A 19,845-nucleotide genomic window follows, 5' to 3' on the forward strand; every position below is an offset into this window, starting at 1 on the left:
AGCAGCACCATGGGCCCTGCCTGACACAGCTGCAGAGGAGCCAGAGCAGCCTCCTCTCAAAGACTGCATTAGTCATCCACATGTAGAGCATTGGCTCCTCCATCTGGGGACACACACCAGCCTCCTCTCTCACACCCAACAGCAGTGTCCCAGATGGGAGACCAGTCAGTGTTTTGCCTTTTCAAGTTTTTATTTTTATACATTTTTTTGTACGAAAAAGAAAAGCGTAATAATTACCACCAATTACAAAGGACTAGAGCAGGACCAGAATAATGAATGAATCACTTCAGCCTGGGAAGCAGACACTCTCAATAATATTAATGTATGATACAAGCTCATTCAAGTATTTTACATTGTCTGTCCTGTTGAATGTGATATCCTAGCACATGACAAAGACAAGGTACGAGCGTTAAGGTGGAACCTTCTCTGCAAAGCCCACGCCGAGTTTTCCTTTCCTGTGAGAACTGGGCCGAGAGTTCTCTTCTGCCTCTGCCATCACCATGGCTGGAGGAGAGGGTGGGGCTGAGCGGAACCAGGGGCGCTTTAACAAGAGAGATACTCTGGGGTCCCACCCAGGTGGCCAGGGTGTCCAAGCCTCTAGTTCTCCCCCATACACACACACTGGCCTTGACTTCATGCCCTATCCTCACATCCAGGCCTTCCAAGCAGCTTGCTTTCTTTTGTAAATGTCATCAAAAGGGAGTGCGAAAGAGCTACAGAACAGAAACATTTAACAACTTGACATGGGCTCAGCACCTCTGTCTGAACCTGGGGTGCAGGCTGGAACAGGGCCAGGCAGCCTTCTCATGTGTAACCATTTCACTCTGAGGCTCGGAGGACAAATCACAGTCTGCCCCTTGTGGGCACAGCCAGAGGATGAAGGTGGTTCCGTTTTGCAGGCTGTCTCAGGTCTTGGATCCCATGGGAAGATGGTGATGGGGAAGCAGCTTGCTCTGGTGGCCCCAGCCACTCCTGGCATACTTGTCACAGACACATCGGTCCTAAATTCAAGTGTCTTCAGAAGGTGAAGCTGTAAACTACACTGCAACGTCAACTCCTAATATGTCACACACACACACACACACACACACACACACACACACACACATGCACACACACACAACTACACTCCCACCCCTCCTCAGCCTGAGTTGAGATGATAGCCTCGTCTTCCCACCACAAAGGGCCTTCCTCCCTCAGATGGCCTGGGAGGGTCTGGGAGAGGATGGCAAACCTAGCCTGGATAGTCTAGAGAGGAACCACCTTCCCTGACACTGGGCCTCCAAGCCCTGACGTTCTGTGCTGCGGGATATACAGCATAGGGCTGAGCAGGGACAGGAAGGGGGACAGGAAAGGAAGGAGAAGGAGCCCACTATTGGAAAGGGTGCACCATGGGGCAGATACCAGACTCAGGAGAAGCCTCCAATCCACCAGCACACCCTGCTCCCATATCCTTGGACACAACTGAGTCCTGGAACTGACACAGGATTCCCACATACTCAGCCCTGGGAGGACCACGTGGGGCAGGGCATGAGTCAAACCAAGGTGTCCAGAAACAGAAGGCAAACTCCTGCCAGGCTGGGATGCTGTGTCCTAGTCCCAGCCTTTGGGACAAAAGAGGAACTCAGTGATGAGGACAAGGGCCACACAAGTCTCAGTAACTGAGCAAAAAGACCACACCCTCCCAGTGCTGCCCGGGTCCCATGTGGGGTGAGCATGCAGTCTCCCCAGTCTGTGTGCTCAGACCTTCACCCTCCCCAGCTCCTGATCACAGGAGCCTCTATCTGCTCCTCTGGCACTCACAGGGCAGCCTGGGCAGTCGGTGGCTCAAGAAGAGAAGTCAGGTATACTCCTTGTCCACATATACCTTACTGCCACGGGGCTTGACCAAAGGCAGAATCCCTCAGCCCTGGGTTCCTGTCACCCCGTGATCCCAGAGAGGGTGGGCAGAGATGGCCTATAGGGGGTGAGGGTATTAAGATGGGCAGCCTACACCAAACCCTTGGAGAATGGCACCTTTCTCCACCTTGAGATACAAACCTCCTTGAGGTCAAAGGTCTTTAAGGTCAGACACAGATCTAAGCTGAGGCCGCCCGTGGGTGTTCTCCCCTTGTTCATGGCTTGGGGAGACACACTGGCTGAGGACAAGGGTGGACCAGACAAGACCCACTCTGTTTACACGGGTCTGAAGCAAACTTGGCCTTGGTCTTCCAAAGGCTGGGTGGTCCTTGTTGGTGACGATAGGCCATATGGCCAGTGATCAGCCTTCTTGTCCAAGTCTGTACTTTTAAGTCTATGCCTTTCACCAGAAAGTATCTGAACCTTTTGTGAGACAGCAGTTAGACTAAAGACAGATATAGATGGAGCAACCCTGTTATGGTTTATCAGATAGACTAGATAAGGATGGAGCCAGATACCCTGTGTGGCAGGACATTATGACCCAGCCTGGAATTCCCTGTGTTTTGAGAAAATCCTGCAGCTGGGTTGCTATAGCAACATGCTTCCCTGCCTTCTGACTTATAAAAGCTGCTGCCTGACTAATAAAGTTTTAGAGTTTGATCAATCAGACTTGCTGTCCTTCTTTGTGTCTTGCATTTTCAACAGGTGACCTTCCTCCCGATTATTAGTCGAACCCCACAGGCCCGAGTAGGGCCTGGTGAGGCGACAGCAAGCAGAGCAAGGACAGTGGCAGCAGAGTGCAGACACAGGACATCAGCTTCAGATGATGCAACAGCAGGGGTGTCCTGGGCACAGCTCTGACAGAGCCGCCCCTACTCTCTGGCCTCCAGGCAGGAGGCCCTGTCCATGCAACTCAGTCCCGAGGAAAATTCTAGTGAGTCCAAGCCCAGGGGCCTCCCAGTCAGGTGGTGGCTCAAGGAAAACGGGCATTTGGGCATTAGTTCAGGTTCCTGCTCCACAATAAGGCAACTTTTAAAAATATATTATTCCCCCAAAATTAGAAAATTTAATTTAATTCAATTTTTAAAAAGAGAAAAATATATTAATTCGGCATGGCGTCGTTGCCCATGCCTTTAATCTCAGCACTCAGGAAGGTGGATCGCTATGAGTTTCAGGCCAGCCTGGTCTACAAAGTGAATCTAGGACAGCCAAGGCTACACAGAGAATCCCAGTCTAGAAAACAAACAAGAAACAAACAAACAAACAAACAAACAAAAACCCCAAACACTATATATATATATATATATATATATATATATATATATATATATATATATATATATATAGCTGGAGATAGGGCAATCCTCTTCCTTCCCCCAGCCTGGAGTCTGTACATTCAAATACAGCCAGCAACCTTTGGTAGGGAAGGCCCTTCCACAACTGTGGGATAGGTCAGCACCCTGCTCCCAGCAGGAGCCTGACAGGCCTGACACTCCCCGCTCCTGCAGGAGGGACACATATGGGGCTCCACGAGGAGAAAATATGTAGATATATAATTTTCAAAAACAGATGAGAAGAAAAATTCCAAGGAAGGGGAGAGACAGCACTTTCTACAGATTAGGTGGATTCTGGGGTTTTGTTTTTGTTTTTCTTTTTTTCATTTTTAATTTTCAATTTTGTCCTTTTTTCCTTCTTTTTTTTTTCTTTTTCTTTCTTTTATCTGTTTTCTCAAGAATGGAAAGGTCAGAGAAATAAGAAAATGAATCATCTTTCAATAGGCTCTTCTGGTGTGAGCAGCCTCTCTGGGCTGCGGCTATGGTTTGCTCAATAAAACACTCGCCATGTAAACACAAGGACCTGAGTTCAATCCCCAGAAGGGATGGAAAGCTGGGTACCACAGCATGTACTTGATTTTTGTCTGTTTGTTTTGGTCTTTTGAGACAGGGTTTCTCTGTGTAGCCCTGACTGTCCTGCACTTGCTTTGTAGACCAGGCTGGCCCCTGAACTCACAGTGATCTGCCTACCAGTGCTGGGATTACAGGAGTGTGCTACCATATCTGACTCACAGCGTGTAAATACCTAAGGCAAGGCCACATTCCTCTCACAATTAGGGCAGTCATTTGTAACCCACGAGGAATCTGTGAAAACACAGACACTTGCTATATTTTAAAATAGCCCTAGTTAACTAGGGCCAGGGCAGATATTAATCCGACAAACTACATTCCACAGAGGGGAGGGTATGAAATCCCTGCCCCAATCCCATTACATCTACCTCTAATAATTTCTATCAAGCTACCTCCCATCCATACTCCCAAATACTTGCTCTTTATCATCGTGTGGTTGCCAAATCTCCTCCAACCCAGCCATGTGCTTTCCTCTACCTAATCCAATTCGCAGGCTATTGCTTTGTTTGTTTGTTTGTTTGTTTTGTTTGTTTTGTTTTCAAGACAGGGTTTCTCTGTGTGATATCCCTGGCTGTCCTGGAACTCTGTAGACCAGGCTGGCCTGGAACTCACTGAGATCCCTCTGCCTCTGCCACCAATCCTGGGATTAAAGGCATGTGCCACCATGCCCAGTTTTTGTTTTTGGTGGTGATGTTTTCATTTTTTGAGACAGAGTTTCTCTGTGTTACCTAGCCAGTCCTGGACTCACTTTGTAGACTGGGTTGGCCTTGAACTCACAGGTGTCATGGCTTTTAATTGGCAAACCTCTTAGGCTAGGTACAAGGTGGTGCAGAGAGAGAGAGAGAGAGAGAGAGAGAGAGAGAGAGAGAGAGAGAGAGAGAGAGAGAGAGAGAAGTAATTAGCATCAAAATAGCAACTTCCAGCAAATGTTTTGGAGAATGTGTAAGAACCACCATCCCGTGCTGGTCAGCAGACTCTCTTTGAAACAGGGTTCAAATAGCCCAGGCTGACTTTGAACCCCTGATCTTCCTGCCTCCACCTCTCAAGACCTGGGATTACAGTTCTGTACCCCCACCATAACTGACTGTAACTGTGATGATAAAGAAGGGGACAACAGGACACACTGAGTGCTGAAGAGGACACACTGGGTGCTGAAGAACCCTTTGCCATGAGGTCTGATGACACAGGGAGCTGGGGAAAGCCTTTCCTATGCAGATCTGGGCAGCAATGTCACTCAGCAGGTTTGCTGGAGTTGGGGCAATCCTGTTCCCTTCCCCAGGCTATAGTCTGTACACTCAAATACAGCGAGGAAACTTTGGAAGCAAGGGCCTTCCACAGCTGTAGGGTAGGTCAGCAGCCTGCTCCCAACAGGAACCTGACAGGCCTGATATTCCCAACTCCTACAGGAGGGACACATCTGGGGCTCCATGAGGAGGACAACTCTCATCCTGGGCTCTGGGCTGCTCTTGCTTGGGGCCTTCTGGAACTCGGTCACATGGTGAGTGTGCACCCTTCAGAACTCAGGGGGGAGAGGCACAGCAAGAAAGAGCTGGCTTCCCAGCCTTCACCCAGAAACTTGAATGGTTTTCCTTCCAAGGCATCCCCAGACATTTTCGGATTCTTCTGGCCACTTTTGGCAGACCCAGTGGGAAAAACTGCTGTCTACATTTGAAGGCAACGAGTGGATCCTGTTCCTTATAGGTGAGATTCCTGACAGAGGGCTGTGTGTGGGGCTCCACATTTGTTCTTTTCCTACACTAATCATCATCATCATCACCATTTTTGTTGCTGTTGCTGTTGTTGCTATTATTATTATTATTATTATTATTACTAGTAGTAGTAGTAGAAGATTGACTCCATGTGCATGTGAAGGGGGCATGAGCTCGCCATAGCATGCATGTGGAGGTCAAAGGACACCTTGCTGAAGTGGGTCCTCTTCTTCCAGAATGTGGGCCTGGGGATTGAACTCAGGCTGTCAAGCTTGGCTGCAAGGGCCTTCACCTGCTGCTCTGTCTTATGGGCCCAATCTGCTCTTCTGTTGTTGGTGGTTTGAGGTTTTTTGCTTTTTTGGTTTTTTGCTTTCAGACAAGGTCTCTTTACGTAGCCTTGGCTGTCCTGGTCTCACGCTGTAGACCAGGCTGGCCTTGGAGTCATATTGACCCACCTGCCTCTGCCTCCGGGATTGCTGGGATTAAAGGTGTGTACCATCACTGCCCAATCTGCCATTTTGTTTCTGTTTTTTGTTTGTTTTGTTTTTTGAGACAGGGTTGCTCTGTGTAGCCTTGGCTGTCCTGGACCCACTTTGTAGACCAGGCTGGCCTCGAACGCACAGGGATCTGCCTGCCTCTGACTCCTGGGTACTTGGAACCATCTTGCCAATATGGAGCAAGGCCTTAATAGCTCATGTGCCAGGGCTGTTCTGTCACCTGAAAGACTCTTCATTTCCTGCTAATAGACATTTAGCTGCTCTGAATGTTTCCTTGGAGTCAAAGGTACTATTAATTTACTTTGTGTGTGTAAGTGTGCCTGAGTGTACGTGTGCCTGAGTGTACGTCCATGTGCCATGTTCGTGCAGGAGCTGGGAGCTCAGGACAGGGTGTTGGTTTCCCTGGAACTAGAGTAACAAATGATTGTGAAGCACCATGTGGGGTCCGGAAATGAAACCCCAGCTCTCTGGAAGAGCAACCAGTGCTCTTAAACGCTGAGCCCTCTCTCTCTAACCCCAAATTTTCTTATGATTATTATATGTATTTTTGAAATTATGATCATTTTTTCTTTTTTCTTTTTCTTTTCTTTTTTTTTTTTTTTTTTTTTTTTTTTTTTTTTTTTTTGGTTTTTCGAGACAGGGTCTCTCTGTAGCCTTGGCTGTCCTGGACTCACTTTGTCGACCAGGCTGGCCTCGAACTCACAGTGATCTGCCCGCCTCTGCCTCCCGAGTGCTGGGATTAAAGGCATGCGCCACCACGCCCGGCTCTTTTTCTTTTCTTAAATGATTTATTTATTATTGTATACAGTATCCCGCCTGTTCACCTGCACACCAGAAGTGGGCACCAGATCTCACTATAGATGGTTGTGAGCCACCAGGTGGTTGCTGGGAATTGATCTCAGAACCTCTGGAAGAGCAGCCAGTGCTCTTAGCTGCTGAGCCATTTCTCCAGCCCCGTGATCCTTTTTTTCTTTAGACTGGCTTTCTCTGTGTAGCCCCGGCTATCCTGGAACTCACTTTATAGACTAGGCTGACTTCAAACAGAGAGATCTGTCTGCCTCTGCCTCCCAAGTGCTGGATTGCAGGTGTGAGCCACCACCACCAAGCTTTGCTTGTTATTTTGAAACACACTGTACCAGAATTTCGTTTAATTTTATTCTATTTACTTCTTTATTTATTTATTTATTTTTTTCAGAACAGGGTTTCTCTGTGAGGCCATGGCAGTCCTGGAATCACTTGGCATACCAGGCTGGCCTCAAACTCACATCAATCTACCTGCCTCTGCCTCCCAAGTGCTGGCTGGGATTAAAGCCATGTACCACCATGCCAGGCTCTGTATCAGCATTTCTACACACAAGCCTGTGTCTGCTTGCTTTGTCTCCTTTTCCACCTCAGAGTCTATCCAAGTGTCTGGCAGAATGGCTCTAACAGTGGTCCTCCCACACTGCCCAAGTCATTCCTGTGTCCTGCTACCCCAGACACTGTTTGATGGGGCAGGAAAAAAACTAAAGGAGGAAGACAGAGACAGAGGCCAGGGAAACAGTGTCCTTGTTCCCCAGGGTCTCCAATCTAGGAGGAGCCACAGTGCCATAAGACAACACTGCGGTGCGGTGTCCCTTGGATGACTGCTGTAGGTAGGAGATTAAAGACATGAGAAGTGCGATGTGAAACAAAACGCCAGCTGAAGTGTGTCTTGGTCAGGGTTTTCTTTTTAATTTTTATCTATTATCGTGTTGTGATGTGGGCGGGGACAGGCACATGCCACACTATGTGGATGGATCAGCAGACCACCCTACAGTGACTGCTCTTTGCACTTTGACAATGTTCGTGGGGTGGCACTCAGGTCACCAGGCTTACCCACTAGGCCACCCTTATATGCACGCTCTATTGTTTTTCTTCTAAGCATAGGCTTTCGTGCATCCCAGGAGGTCCAAGAAGGAGTTATGTGACTGAGAATGACCATTGAACTTCTGAGACTCCTGACCTTGATCAGCATTTTCTGAAATTTTTTGTGGAGCACCAGTATTGGGGAGTAATAAACCAGGGGGTCAGATGGTCTCCTCATCCTAATAGGAAGACTTGTGAGGGGACCAGAAGTGTCATCAGTACCTGTGCTGAGAGGATACAGCAGCCACACCTGTTACCTAGAAGGTGGCTGAGGCAAGGGGATTGCTGTGAGTTTGGGGTCTGTCTGGACTATCAGTTGGTTTCAAACTGGCCTGTTACAAAACAAGTAAAAAAAAACAACAACAACAACAAAACTCACACCCAAAATCAGTTATGTTTTAATCCCATCTTTAGTCTCAGCATATAAGTGGCAGAGGCAGAGAGGCAGGGGGTAATCTACTGTGAGTTCATGGCAAGACTACCCAGTGAGCCCCTGTCTCAAACACACACAAGCACACACACACACACAGACACACACACACAGACACACACACACACAGACACACACACACACACACAGACACACACACACACACACTGTGGAGGAGACAGGGAGACACACAGAGGATAGCACAGGAGCAGTGAGTCCCCAGGCAGGGGACAGATCCTTGCACTTGTTCATTCACTTCCTGGTGAGCCACTGTGTCCCTGGGATGCTCTAAGTTGCTCTGCTCTCTGCCTCAGGTGCTGGCCTCGTACCTGGGCTGTGCTTCTGGGTTTTCAATGGCCTTCTGCTGCTGGTGGACACAACAGGGAAGCCCTCTTCCATCTCCCGCTACCGCATCCAACTTGGCAAGAATGAACCGGTAAGTGGCATTGTAGCTCTTCCTGCTGGGAATGCAGGGACCAAAGTCAGGCAAGCCAAATCTTACCCATGAAGTGACCTGAATCCAGAAGGTACTGGGTATCCTTGGTTCATACAGTGCTTGTTTAGCTTGAAAGAAGCCCTGGGTGCCATTACTAAGGCACATGTGGGGCTGCACAGTTATAATCCAAGCACTCAGGAAATGGAAGCAGGAAGATTAGAAGTTCAAGGGCATCCTTGACTACACAGGAAGTTTGAAGGTAACTTAGGTTCCAGGAGATCCTGTCAGTGAGATGGTTCAGCAAGTAAGGGCATGGCTGTCAAGCCTGAAGACCTGAGTCTGGTCCCTGGACCCCACACAGGGGAAGAAGAGAACCAACACCATTTACTCTGACCGCAGATGTACACCAGGGCACAAAGACCTACAAACACACACACACACATACACACACACACACACACACACACACACACACACACACACACACACCCCTCAACAATTAAAAAATAAAGTAAGAGAGAAATGGAAAGGCCACTCACCCCAGAGCCAGTCTAGACCAAAGTGCTGGTCAGCTTATTCCCACCCACAGTAGCCCTGTGACACTGTGCTCAACATACCAGGAGGAGAAAGGACTGCCTCAGCCTGTCACAGACATGGCTGCAGCACAACTCCAAGAACTAAAAAAACACTCTACCCACTCAGCCACGTCCCAGCCCATCCTGGGGCTTCTCAGCTCCAAAGCTCTGTCTGAGGCCACAGGAAGGACCTTGGACCATGTCCTCCCTCAATAGCTGGAGGAGGTGCTGACTTTAGCAGGATCCCTGAGCTGACTGCAGTGGGAGCTGTTGGCTGCTGCCATTCCTTGGGTCCAGGCCTAACCTCAAGCCACCCTCCCTCCTCCTCCTCGCCTCTGCACACCTCTCCTCTCTCAGCAGCTCCTTCCTAGCCTGGCCTCCACCACACTGAGGAAATGAAAGCCAGGACCCCTTTTCCATGGTTCTGTCCTGGGCTGTGACTGTCACCTCTCCTGCTTCCTGTCCTTTTGGCTCCAGGAAATGGCTTCAGCATTCTTCCCTCTTTCCTAACATTCTGACTTTCTCTCAACCTGGCTCATTTCTCTTTACATTATCACATAAATGCTCTAACTGTTCCATCTCTAAAGATTATCACACAATCTTTGCCTGGTTGTGGCGGCACACACCTGGACTCCCAGCATCTGAGATGGAGGCAGGAGGATCATTCAGAAGGGCTACAGGAGACTGTTTCAATTACTTCCTTTATGTGTATGGGTGTTTTTCCTGCATGTGTGTCTGTGTTTAACATACATGCAGTCGCACCCACAGAGTCCAGAAAAGGATGTCAGACCCACTGTTGTGATCTACCACTTGCATTCAGGGGCCTCCGGAACACCAGCCAATGCTCTTAACCACTGAGTCATCTCTCCAGTCCCCAGACTGTTTCAAAATCCAAAACTAAAACCATCCCTTGGCCCACTTAACACAGGTACACACTGCCACCCATTTGTTCCCCCTTGAGGCAGAGCTCTCTGACTGAGTCATCTCTGCAGTCTGGCAGTCTCTCTGAGCTGTCTGTCTTGTCTCAGATGCATCTATGCAGCCTCTCAGCGTGGTATATACAGCCTCTGTCCTTGCTCTTGACTGTCTTTTCCTGTGAGTTTCTTAGTAAGGAATTTTAAGACAGACAGACAGACAGACAGAAGAAATGTGAGAAAAATATATGGGACTCATCTACACACTATTTCAGATTCATCCATTGAAATACTCTACAAGCTATAACTTTCTCCTGACCTGTTCCAAGTTTGAGACACTGGAGGACTACTGTTGCCAGTCTCTTCCCCATTAGGCTGCTTCCTCCTTCTGGTTCCTGTAGACCACACCAGTGCCCTAATTCTCAGGCCATATCTTCCCAGCAGGTACCCAGTAGCCATGAGGGTGGAGGCTGCCAGCTCTAAGATTGACAATCCAAAGCTTCCATCCTCATCTGCTCAGACTCACTGGATTGGCCCCAAGCTGAGGGAGCTCAAGGAGGTTGGGGGCCTGCCCCTGCTGCCCCCATCCATGCAGATGTGTTGTTCTATTTGTAAGGCTACAGAAGGCCAGCCTGCTTTCAGTCACACAGACTCTTCTGGAATCCTTCATCAAGATGGTTGAGTGACCATCGCTGCTTATCCGTTCCTGGGTTTAACTGGGATTTGCTTCTTTGTGTCTGTAGAGGACAGGGTGTTGTGTGAGCCAGAACTCGGAAGTGTCAGGTCCTAGTCTACAGAGCCTATTCTCTGGGGGAGAGGGGACACTGCCATGTCAGGACAGGACAGTACTGTTCACCATGGCCAGCCTCAGACTGTGGAGACCTCAGTCACTCCCAGAGCCCACCCTTAGCACGTGAGGTAGAGACCTACTTCTCATGTCCCTCTCGTGTTCCTTCTGTGTCCTGGCAGGTAGACCCTGTGAAGATGTGGCAGGCTATCCGCACCGTTATTTTCAACCAGACTATGATCTCTCTCCCCATGCTGGTCATCTTCTACCCTTTCTTGAAGTGGAGGGGAGACCCCTGCTCCCCAGAACTGCCCACCTTCCACTGGTTCCTCATGGAGATGGCCCTTTTCACCCTTGTGGATGAAATCTTGTTCTACTACTCACACCGGTGAGATGCTTCCTTGCATGTTTATGGCCTCCTCCTGGGACAACTCCCTGGTCACAAGAGGCCACTGAGCTGTGGTCTCTATTCTCAGGCCCTACCAACAAGCACCAGAGACACAACTGATTCTCCAACTTGACATGACGCCCAGGGAAGAAGTGGTTTCCCTATTCGCATGGGAGAGTGGGTCAGCCCCCTTCTAGCTCCTGTTATTCCTTTCTGGGTCTCAGTTTACTTCTCTGCTGGGGTTGGAGACAATGGAACCCAGACTTATCATCCGCAGACTACAGATGCCTGTTCCTCAGATGGGGACTCGTTCCCACCTTGACTTTCTGATGATCTGCTTGGGATGGAGGGAAGTGGGCATTGGCAGTTACCATCTATGAATTATCTTTCCAGAATCCTTCATCACCCAACATTGTATAAGAAAATACACAAGAAACATCATGAGTGGACAGCACCCATTGGTGTGATCTCAATGTATGCCCACCCTATAGAACACGTGGTAAGTAACAGCCCCTTAAGTGCAGAAGCTGAGGCTGCTGGTTCCCTGCTCAGCTTTCTCCTCCCAAACAAAAGCTGCCTGATATTGGCTGTAGCAGATGCCTAATGCACATCATCTTATTTTTCCAAAAACCATTTACAAATTGACTCTGCTGAAGAGGAAGCTGAAGCTAAGTCAGTGTGTCCCAAGTTACAACCACAAAGGGCAGAGTCAACACCCAGCTGGGTCCCTCCATCTCCTGAATCATCCTTTCCTTTGCAGGCTTCCAACATGTTGCCAGTTATGGTGGGTCCTCTAGCAATGGGCTCTCATTTGTCCTCCATCACTGTGTGGTTGTCCCTGGTTCTCATCATCAACACTATCTCCCACAGTGGGTACCACTTGCCCTTCCTGCCTTCTCCTGAGTTCCATGACTACCACCATCTCAAGTAAGCCAACTACACCCTTGCTCAATTATTTCATGGGGCAGAGGTGCCTCCATCTACCTGCAGGAACCAGCTGCAAAGATGCTGAGTAGACAGGGCCATTTTGATCTTCTGCTTTTTTTCTGACACCGTGTCCTTCCTGCAGTTGGAAATTTTAATTTGGGTTCTAGGACTGTTGAAACTTGTGAGCCTTGAATCATCTCCTCAGAAACCATGTGCAGAACAAGTTGGCACACTTAAGCACTGTGGGCTTTATTCTTTGTTTTGTGACAGCTTTTCTCTATGTAGCCCTGGCTGTCCTGGAACTTATGTAGACCAGGCTAGCCTCAAACTCCAAACTGCTGGGATTGAGACTCAACAACATAACTGACCTCATACCAGTCTATTCCTCGGTCATCAGACACACTTAGAACAGTTATTCATGGGTCCCCTCCAAACAGACCAGTCAAAGTACCTGTGGAGCATGTCACAGGGATCTGCCTCCTAATGTCTTCCAAGATGTTCTGATGCGGGGTGCCCCTCAGCCAATCTGAACAAGCCTTGGTCTGCATGAAGTGCTAACTTCTGCACTCCGGAACACAGAAGAGGGAGTAGGTAGGACCCAGAGATGGTTCAGCAGTGTGAAAAGGGGATTGCTACAGCTGGGCATGCTAGCTGGCCTTTAATTCCAGGACTCAGTGTGAGGTTAGCCTGGTCTACAGTGAAGAGAGTTCCAGGCCGGCCTCGACTACACAGTGAGAGCTCAGCAGCCACATGACTATCAGGCTGATCTTGTGCATACCATATCCCCAGTAACAAAAGAGGTGGACTCCAGGTGCGTGAAGAACAAGGTGGACTTAAAATATCAGCATTGGGGGAACTTGAGGCAGGAGCATTGGCACCAGTTCAAAGCCAGCTACACATGAGTTCAGTTCAGTGAAACTTTTTTAGAAACAGTAACAACAAAAACTCTGGGGCGAAGTGTGGTCCCACATGCCTATAATCCCAGCACTTGGGAGGCCAAGGCAGGCAGACTGCTGAGAGCCTGGTCATCAAAGTGAGTCTACGACAGCCAAGGATACAGAGGGAAACCCTGTCTCAAAAAACCAAGAAGAAAGAAAAACAAAAACAGCAAAAAAAAACCCACCAAAAAACAAAAAAACAAAAAAAAAAACAAACAAAAAAACACAATTCTTAAACATCCCACAAAGGGAACCATTCAAAAGAATATTCCAGGCTCTGCTGATGTGTTTGCACAGCATGGTGGTGTTACATAGGAGAAAGGGGGGCTGGGAGACCCACAACTTCCCACCAGTGTTAGCTGGGCAATACTCTTTCTTCCTTCAGGTTCAACCAGTGCTATGGGACACTGGGGTTGCTGGACCACCTACATGGGACTGACGTCATGTTTAAGAAGAGCAAGGCCTATGAGAGACATGTCATCCTGCTGGGCTTCACCCCACTCTCAGAGAGCATTCCTGACCCTCCAAAGAAGATAGAGTGTCTCCTTGGACCATCTGGGCTGTTCCCTCAGAAGTAAGATGTGGTGACTGCCTGGGGCCAGGCCACCCTCAGCAGCTGGCCTCCTTTGACCACCATACTCTAAGGGCTGTCCCATTATGGTGGAGGGAAGGCAGGCTTCCTGCCTGGACAAGGCCGTGATAGCGTCAGGGCTTCCCCCAAACCACTTCCCATGTCACTTAGGACTAGGAACTCACATAGGGAAAAGCAACTAGCTAATTTTTCTGGAGCACAGGCAGGGGAGAAAAGTCACAGAGAGCCTGGGAGAATCCCCTAGTCCTCTCTTCCAATCCACACACAGCTCCCCTGCGGCCTCGGTGGGATAGAGAATGTGGTGGCAGTGGGACTGGGAGATTTCTGGCTCCAAAAACTTTTCTCACACCTAAAGCCAGGGAACCTGAGGTAATCACAGGTCAGAGGTGTGGACATGCTAGATGTAGTCCCTGCTTTCCTCCAAAAACGCCTGGGTTACTTTTGCCCTCCACAACACAAGTCCCTCAGAAGGAGCTAGGACAGCCCACAGGAGCTTCTCAATTGACAGGCTCACCAGCTCCTGTGCCTTAGCCTGAGTGCACACTAGGGCTGAGCTCCAGGGGCTGCCCATGTTGAGGGGGACTCAGGTCAGTTGCTCTCTAAACCCAAACCATCGTCTTCTCCCTGCGACAATGAGCCCCGGGAGGCATGGAGTAAGAGCAGGCAGGCCCTTCTTCCTTCACATGGGAAATCAGTGGCAAACAGGCCCAGGAACACCGAAGCCGTAGGCTACCGCAGGAAAGTTTTACCAGGACACCACTGTGGCAGCACATGGTTAGCAACCCTGAGATCCCAAGACCATGGCACCTAGGTTGGCCTAGGAAGGCTGCCACAGTCACCATTTGCTAACTTCCATAACAGCTGTGATGATTGTACACTTTCAGTTCCAGGTTAGTCAGGGCAACTCTACTATAGCTCAAGTGAAATAGCACAGCCCTGTAGTCCAGCTGCTCATGGTGTAGGCCCAGCCGAGACCCAGCCTAGACAACAGCAGAACCTCCAAGTGTGCACAACCAGCTCTCCAAAACCAACTACAGGGCAGGATTCATCCTATAACACTGAGGCCCACAGAAAACTGGCCCACTGGAAACAGACCATCCTGCAGTCCGTGCCTCCTCTGACCTTGTGCCCTTAGATTCCTTCAAGCACCAACCCACTCCCCACCCCCACCACCATCACTGCAGGCCAGCCATTCCCTTCCTCCTATGAGAATCTAGAGAAATGCTCTCGGCAGTGTCATCAAAAGTGGCAGGGACAGGGAGTCAGAAAAATAGACTCTGTGAGGGACTGTCACCAAACAAGGCTTGTCCCCAGAGGCCAAACATCAGGAAGACTTTAATGTCTCCACAAAAACATGGCAAAAAAGCATGCAAATAAACTCTCCATCTAACACAGCAGATTGTGTTGTGTTGCCTTCGACCTCACCCCTGACTGCAAAACACTAGGGATCTAAGGCCACACAACTGAGGAGCCAGCTGGCACAGTCACTCCTAATGAATGTCACTGAGGTGGGTCCAGCTCACCTGGTCACCTACAGAATATAGGCCACTGGTGGCAGTGATCACCCACCCATCTGACAGTAAGAAACTCTAGTCAGGTCTTAGAGGACAGTAAACAGTGCACAGGGAATGCTCATATGTACCCTGGGCAATGGAAACCCAACTCCACCCTTTCCCCAGCTTCCCAGGATGCAGGGCCAAGAGGGTCCAGGCTGCCCAGCACTGGATGCACTAGCAGCACCATGGGCCCTGCCTGACACAGCTGCAGAGGAGCCAGAGCAGCCTCCTCTCAAAGACTGCGTTAGTCATCCACATGTAGAACATTGGCTCCTCCATCTGGGGACACACACCAGCCTCCTCTCTCACACCCAACAACAGTGTCCCAGATGGGAGACCAGCCCGTGTTTTGCCTTTTCAAGTTTTTATTTTTATACATTTTTTTGTACTAAAAAGAAAAGCGTAATAATTACCACCAATTACAAAGGACTAGAGCAGGACCAGAATAGTGAATGAATCACTTCAGCCTGGGAAGCAGACACTCTCAGTAATATTAATGTATGATACAAGTTCATTCAAGTATTTTACATTGTTTGTCCTGTTGAATGTGATATCCTAGCACATGGTAAAGACAAGGTACGAGCGCTAAGGTGGAACCTTCTCTGCAAAGCCCACGCCGAGTTTTCCTTTCCTGTGAGAACTGGGCCGAGAGTTCTCTTCGGCCTCTGCCATCACCATGGCTGGAGGAGAGAGTGGGGCTGAGGAGAACCAGGGGCCCTTTAACAAGAGAGATACTCTGGGGTCCCACCCAGGTGGCCAGGGTGTCCAAGCCTCTAGTTCTCCCCCATACACACACACACTAGCCTTGACTTCATGCCCTATCCTCACTTCCAGGCCTTCCAAGCAGCTTGCTTTCTTTTGTAAATGTCATCAAAAGAGAGTGGGAAAGAGCTACGGACAGAAACATTTAACAGCTTGACATGGGCTCAGCACCTCTGTCTGAACCTGGGGTGCAGGCTGGAGCAGGGCCAGGCAGCCTTCTCATGTGTAGCCAATTCACTCTGAGGCTCAGAGGGGAAATCAAAGTCTGCCCCCTTGTGGGCACAGCCAGCGGATGAAGGTGGTTCCGTTTGGCAGGCTGTCTCAGGTCTTGGATCGCAAGGGAAGATGTTGATGGGGAAGTGGATTGCTCTGGTGGCCCCAGCCACTCCTGGCATACTTGTCACAGACACATAAGTCCTAAATTCAAGTGTCTTCAGAAGATGAAGCTGTAAACTACACTGCAATGTCAACCCCTAAGATGTCATAAAAGATACAAATGGAAGACACACACACACACACACACACACACACACACACACACACACACACACACCGCAGCCTGAGTTGAGATGATAGCCTCGTCTTCCCACCACAAAGGCTCTTCCTCCCTCAGATGGCCTGGGAGGGTCTGGGAGAGGATGGCAAACCTAGCCTGGATAGTCTAGAGAGGAACCACCTTCCCTGACACTGGGCCTCCAAGCCCTGACGTTCTGTGCTGCGGGATATACAGCATAGGGCTGAGCAGGGACAGGAAGGGGACAGGAAGGGAAGGAGAAGGAGCCCACTATTGGAAAGGGTGCACCATGGGGCAGATACCAGACTCAGGAGAAGCCTCCAATCCACCAGCACACCCTGCTCCCATATCCTTGGACACAACTGAGTCCTGGAACTCACACAGGATTCCCACATACTCAGCCCTGGGAGGGCCACGTGGGGCAGGGCATGAGTCAAACCAAGGTTTCCAGAGACAGAAAGCAAGCTCCTGCCAGCCTGGGATGCTGTGTCCTAGTCCCTGCCTTTGGGACAACAGAGGAACTCAGTGATGAGGACAAGTCTCAGTAACTGAGCAAAAAGACCACACCCTCCCAGTGCTGCCCAGGTCCCATGTGGGGTGAGCATGCAGTCTCCCCAGTCTGTGTGCTCAGTCCATCACCCTCCCCAGCTCCTGATCACAGCAGCCTCCATCCACTCCTCTGGCACTCACAGGGCAGCCTGGGCAGTCGGTGGCTGAAGAAGAGAAGTCAGGTATACTCTATGTCTACATTTACCTTCCTGCCACGGGGCTTCACCAACCGGCAGAATCCCCCAGCCCTGGGTTCTTGTCACCCCATGATCCCAGGCAGGGTGGCAGAGAGGGTGGGCAGAGATGGCCTATAGGGGGTGAGGGTATTAAGATGGGCAGCCTACACCAAACCCTTGGAGAATGGCACCTTTCTCCACCTTGAGATACAAACCTCCTTGAGGTCAAAGGTCTTTAAGGTCAGACACAGATCTAAGCTGAGGCCGTCCGTGGGTGTTCTCCCCTTGTTCAGGGCTTGAGGAGACACACAGGCTGAGGACAAGGGTGGACCAGACAAGACCCACTCTGTTTACACTGGTCTGAAGCAAACTTGGCCTTGGTCTTCCAAGGGCCAGGCAGGCCTGATGAGGCGACAGCAAGCAGAAGAAGGACAGTGGCAGCAGTGTGCACTCACAGGACATCAGCTTCAGAAGATGCAACAGCTCTGACAGGGCTGCCCCTACTCTCTGGCCTCCAGGCAAGAGGTCCTGTCCATGCAACTCAGTTCCGAAGAAAATTCTAGTGAGTCCAAGCCCAGGGGTCTCCCAGTCAGGTGGAGGCTCAAGGAAAACGGGCATTTGGGCATTAGTTCAGGTTCCCGCTCCACAATAAGGCAACTTTTAATAGTAAATTATTTACAAAACAGGAGAGAAGAAAAATTCTAAGGAGGGGGAAAGGCAGCACTTCCTATGGATTAAGTGGGTTCTGGGGTTTTTTGTTTTGGGTTTGTTTGTTTTTTTTTTTTTTTCATTTTTAGTTTACGATTTTCTTTGTTTCTTCTTCTTCTTCTTCTTCTTCTTCTTCTTCTTCTTCTTCTTCTTCTTCTTCTTCTTCTCCTCCTCCTCCTTCTCCTCCTCCTCCTCCTCCTCTTCCTCCTCCTCCTCCTCCTCCTCCTCCTCCTTCTTTTGTTTTTGCAAAGATGTAAAGGTCAGTGGGGAAAAAAAGAATCATCTTTCAGTATCTCTTCTGGTGTGAGCAGTCTCTCTGGCCTGGGGCGATGGTTTGCTCAATAAAACACTCGCCCTCTAAACACAAGGACCTGAGTTCAATCTGCAGAAGGGACGGAAAGCTTAGTACTTGGTTTTTGTCAGTTTGTTTTTGTCTTTTGAGACAGGGTTTCTCTGTGTAGCCCTGACTGTCCTGCACTTGCTTTGTAGACCAGGCTGGCTCCAAACTCACAGTGATCTGTCTGCCTGTGCTGGGATTACAGGAGTGCGCCACCACACATGACTCACAGCATGTAATTGCCTAAGGTAAGGCCACATTCCTTCCACAATTGGGCAGTCATTTCTAACCTACTAGGAATCCGACAAAACACAGACACTTGTTATATTTTAAAATAGCCTTAGTTAACCAGGGCCAGAGCAGATATTAATCTGATAAACTATATCCCACAGTGGGGCTCGTATGGGAAACCTGCTCCAATCCCATTCCATGTGCTTCTAATAATTTCTATCAAGCTACCTCCCATCCATACTCCCAAATACTTGCTATTTATCATCATTTGAGTCCAATCTACTCTGTGCCAGCGTGTGCTTTTCCTCCACCTAACCCAATTAGTAGGCTGTGGCTTCTTTTTTTCCTTTTTTTTTTTTTTTTTGTTTTGTTTTTGTTATTTTGTTTTGTTTTGTTTTTGAGACAAGGATTCTCTGTGTAATAGCCCTGGCTGTCCTGGAACTCTCTTTGTAGACCAGGCTGGCCTGGGACTCACCAAGATATGCCTGCCTCTGCCTATAGAGTGCTGGAAATAGAGGCTTGTGCCACCATGCCCAGCTTTTGTTTTTGTTATTGTTTCGTTTTTTGAAACAGAGTTTTTCTGTATTATCTTGGCAGTCTTGGACACACTTTGTAGAGTGGGTTGGCCTTGAACTCACAGGTGTGATGCCCTTTTATGTGGCAAACCTCTTAGGCAAGGTACAAGTAGACACATACAGAGAACAAGCAGTAACTAGCACCAAAGTACACCAGACCAAGCTCCAACAAATGTTTTGGAGAATGTGTAAGAACCACCATCCCGTGCTGGTCAGCGGACTCTCTTTGAGACAGGGTTCAAATAGCCCAGGCTGACTTTGAACCCCTGATCTTCCTGCCTCCACCTCTCAAGACCTGGGATTACAGTTCTGTACCCTCACCGTACCTGACTGTAATTGTGATGATGAAGAAGGGGACAACAGGACACACTGAGTGCTGAAGAGGACACACTGGGGGCTGAAGAACCCTTTGCCATGAGGTCTGACGACACACACAGCTGGGGAAAGCCTTTCCTATCCAGAACTGGGCAGCAATGTCACTCAACAGGTTTGCTGGAGATGGGGCAATCCTGTTCCCTCCCCCAGCCTAGACTCTGTACACAGCCAGTAACCTT

At 49.3% G+C, this 19,845-nt stretch overlaps 1 protein-coding gene across 1 annotated transcript; it reads left to right on the forward strand.

Moving 5' to 3' along the window:
- Positions 1-5,230: 5,230 nt before the first annotated feature.
- LOC311585691 (fatty acid hydroxylase domain-containing protein 2-like) lies at positions 5,231-14,703 on the forward strand (the record flags this gene model as incomplete). Its single annotated transcript, XM_084761176.1, has 7 exons — positions 5,231-5,301; positions 5,401-5,504; positions 8,641-8,762; positions 11,221-11,426; positions 11,820-11,925; positions 12,187-12,353; positions 13,677-14,703. The coding sequence occupies 7 exons, from the start codon at positions 5,231-5,233 to the stop codon at positions 13,867-13,869; spliced, it is 969 nt and encodes a 322-aa protein (XP_084617302.1). The 3' UTR covers positions 13,870-14,703.
- Positions 14,704-19,845: the final 5,142 nt, after the last annotated feature.

This window comes from Acomys minous, assembly GCF_964271855.1.
Source record: "Acomys minous genome assembly, chromosome: 16".
Taxonomy (NCBI): domain Eukaryota; kingdom Metazoa; phylum Chordata; class Mammalia; order Rodentia; family Muridae; genus Acomys; species Acomys minous.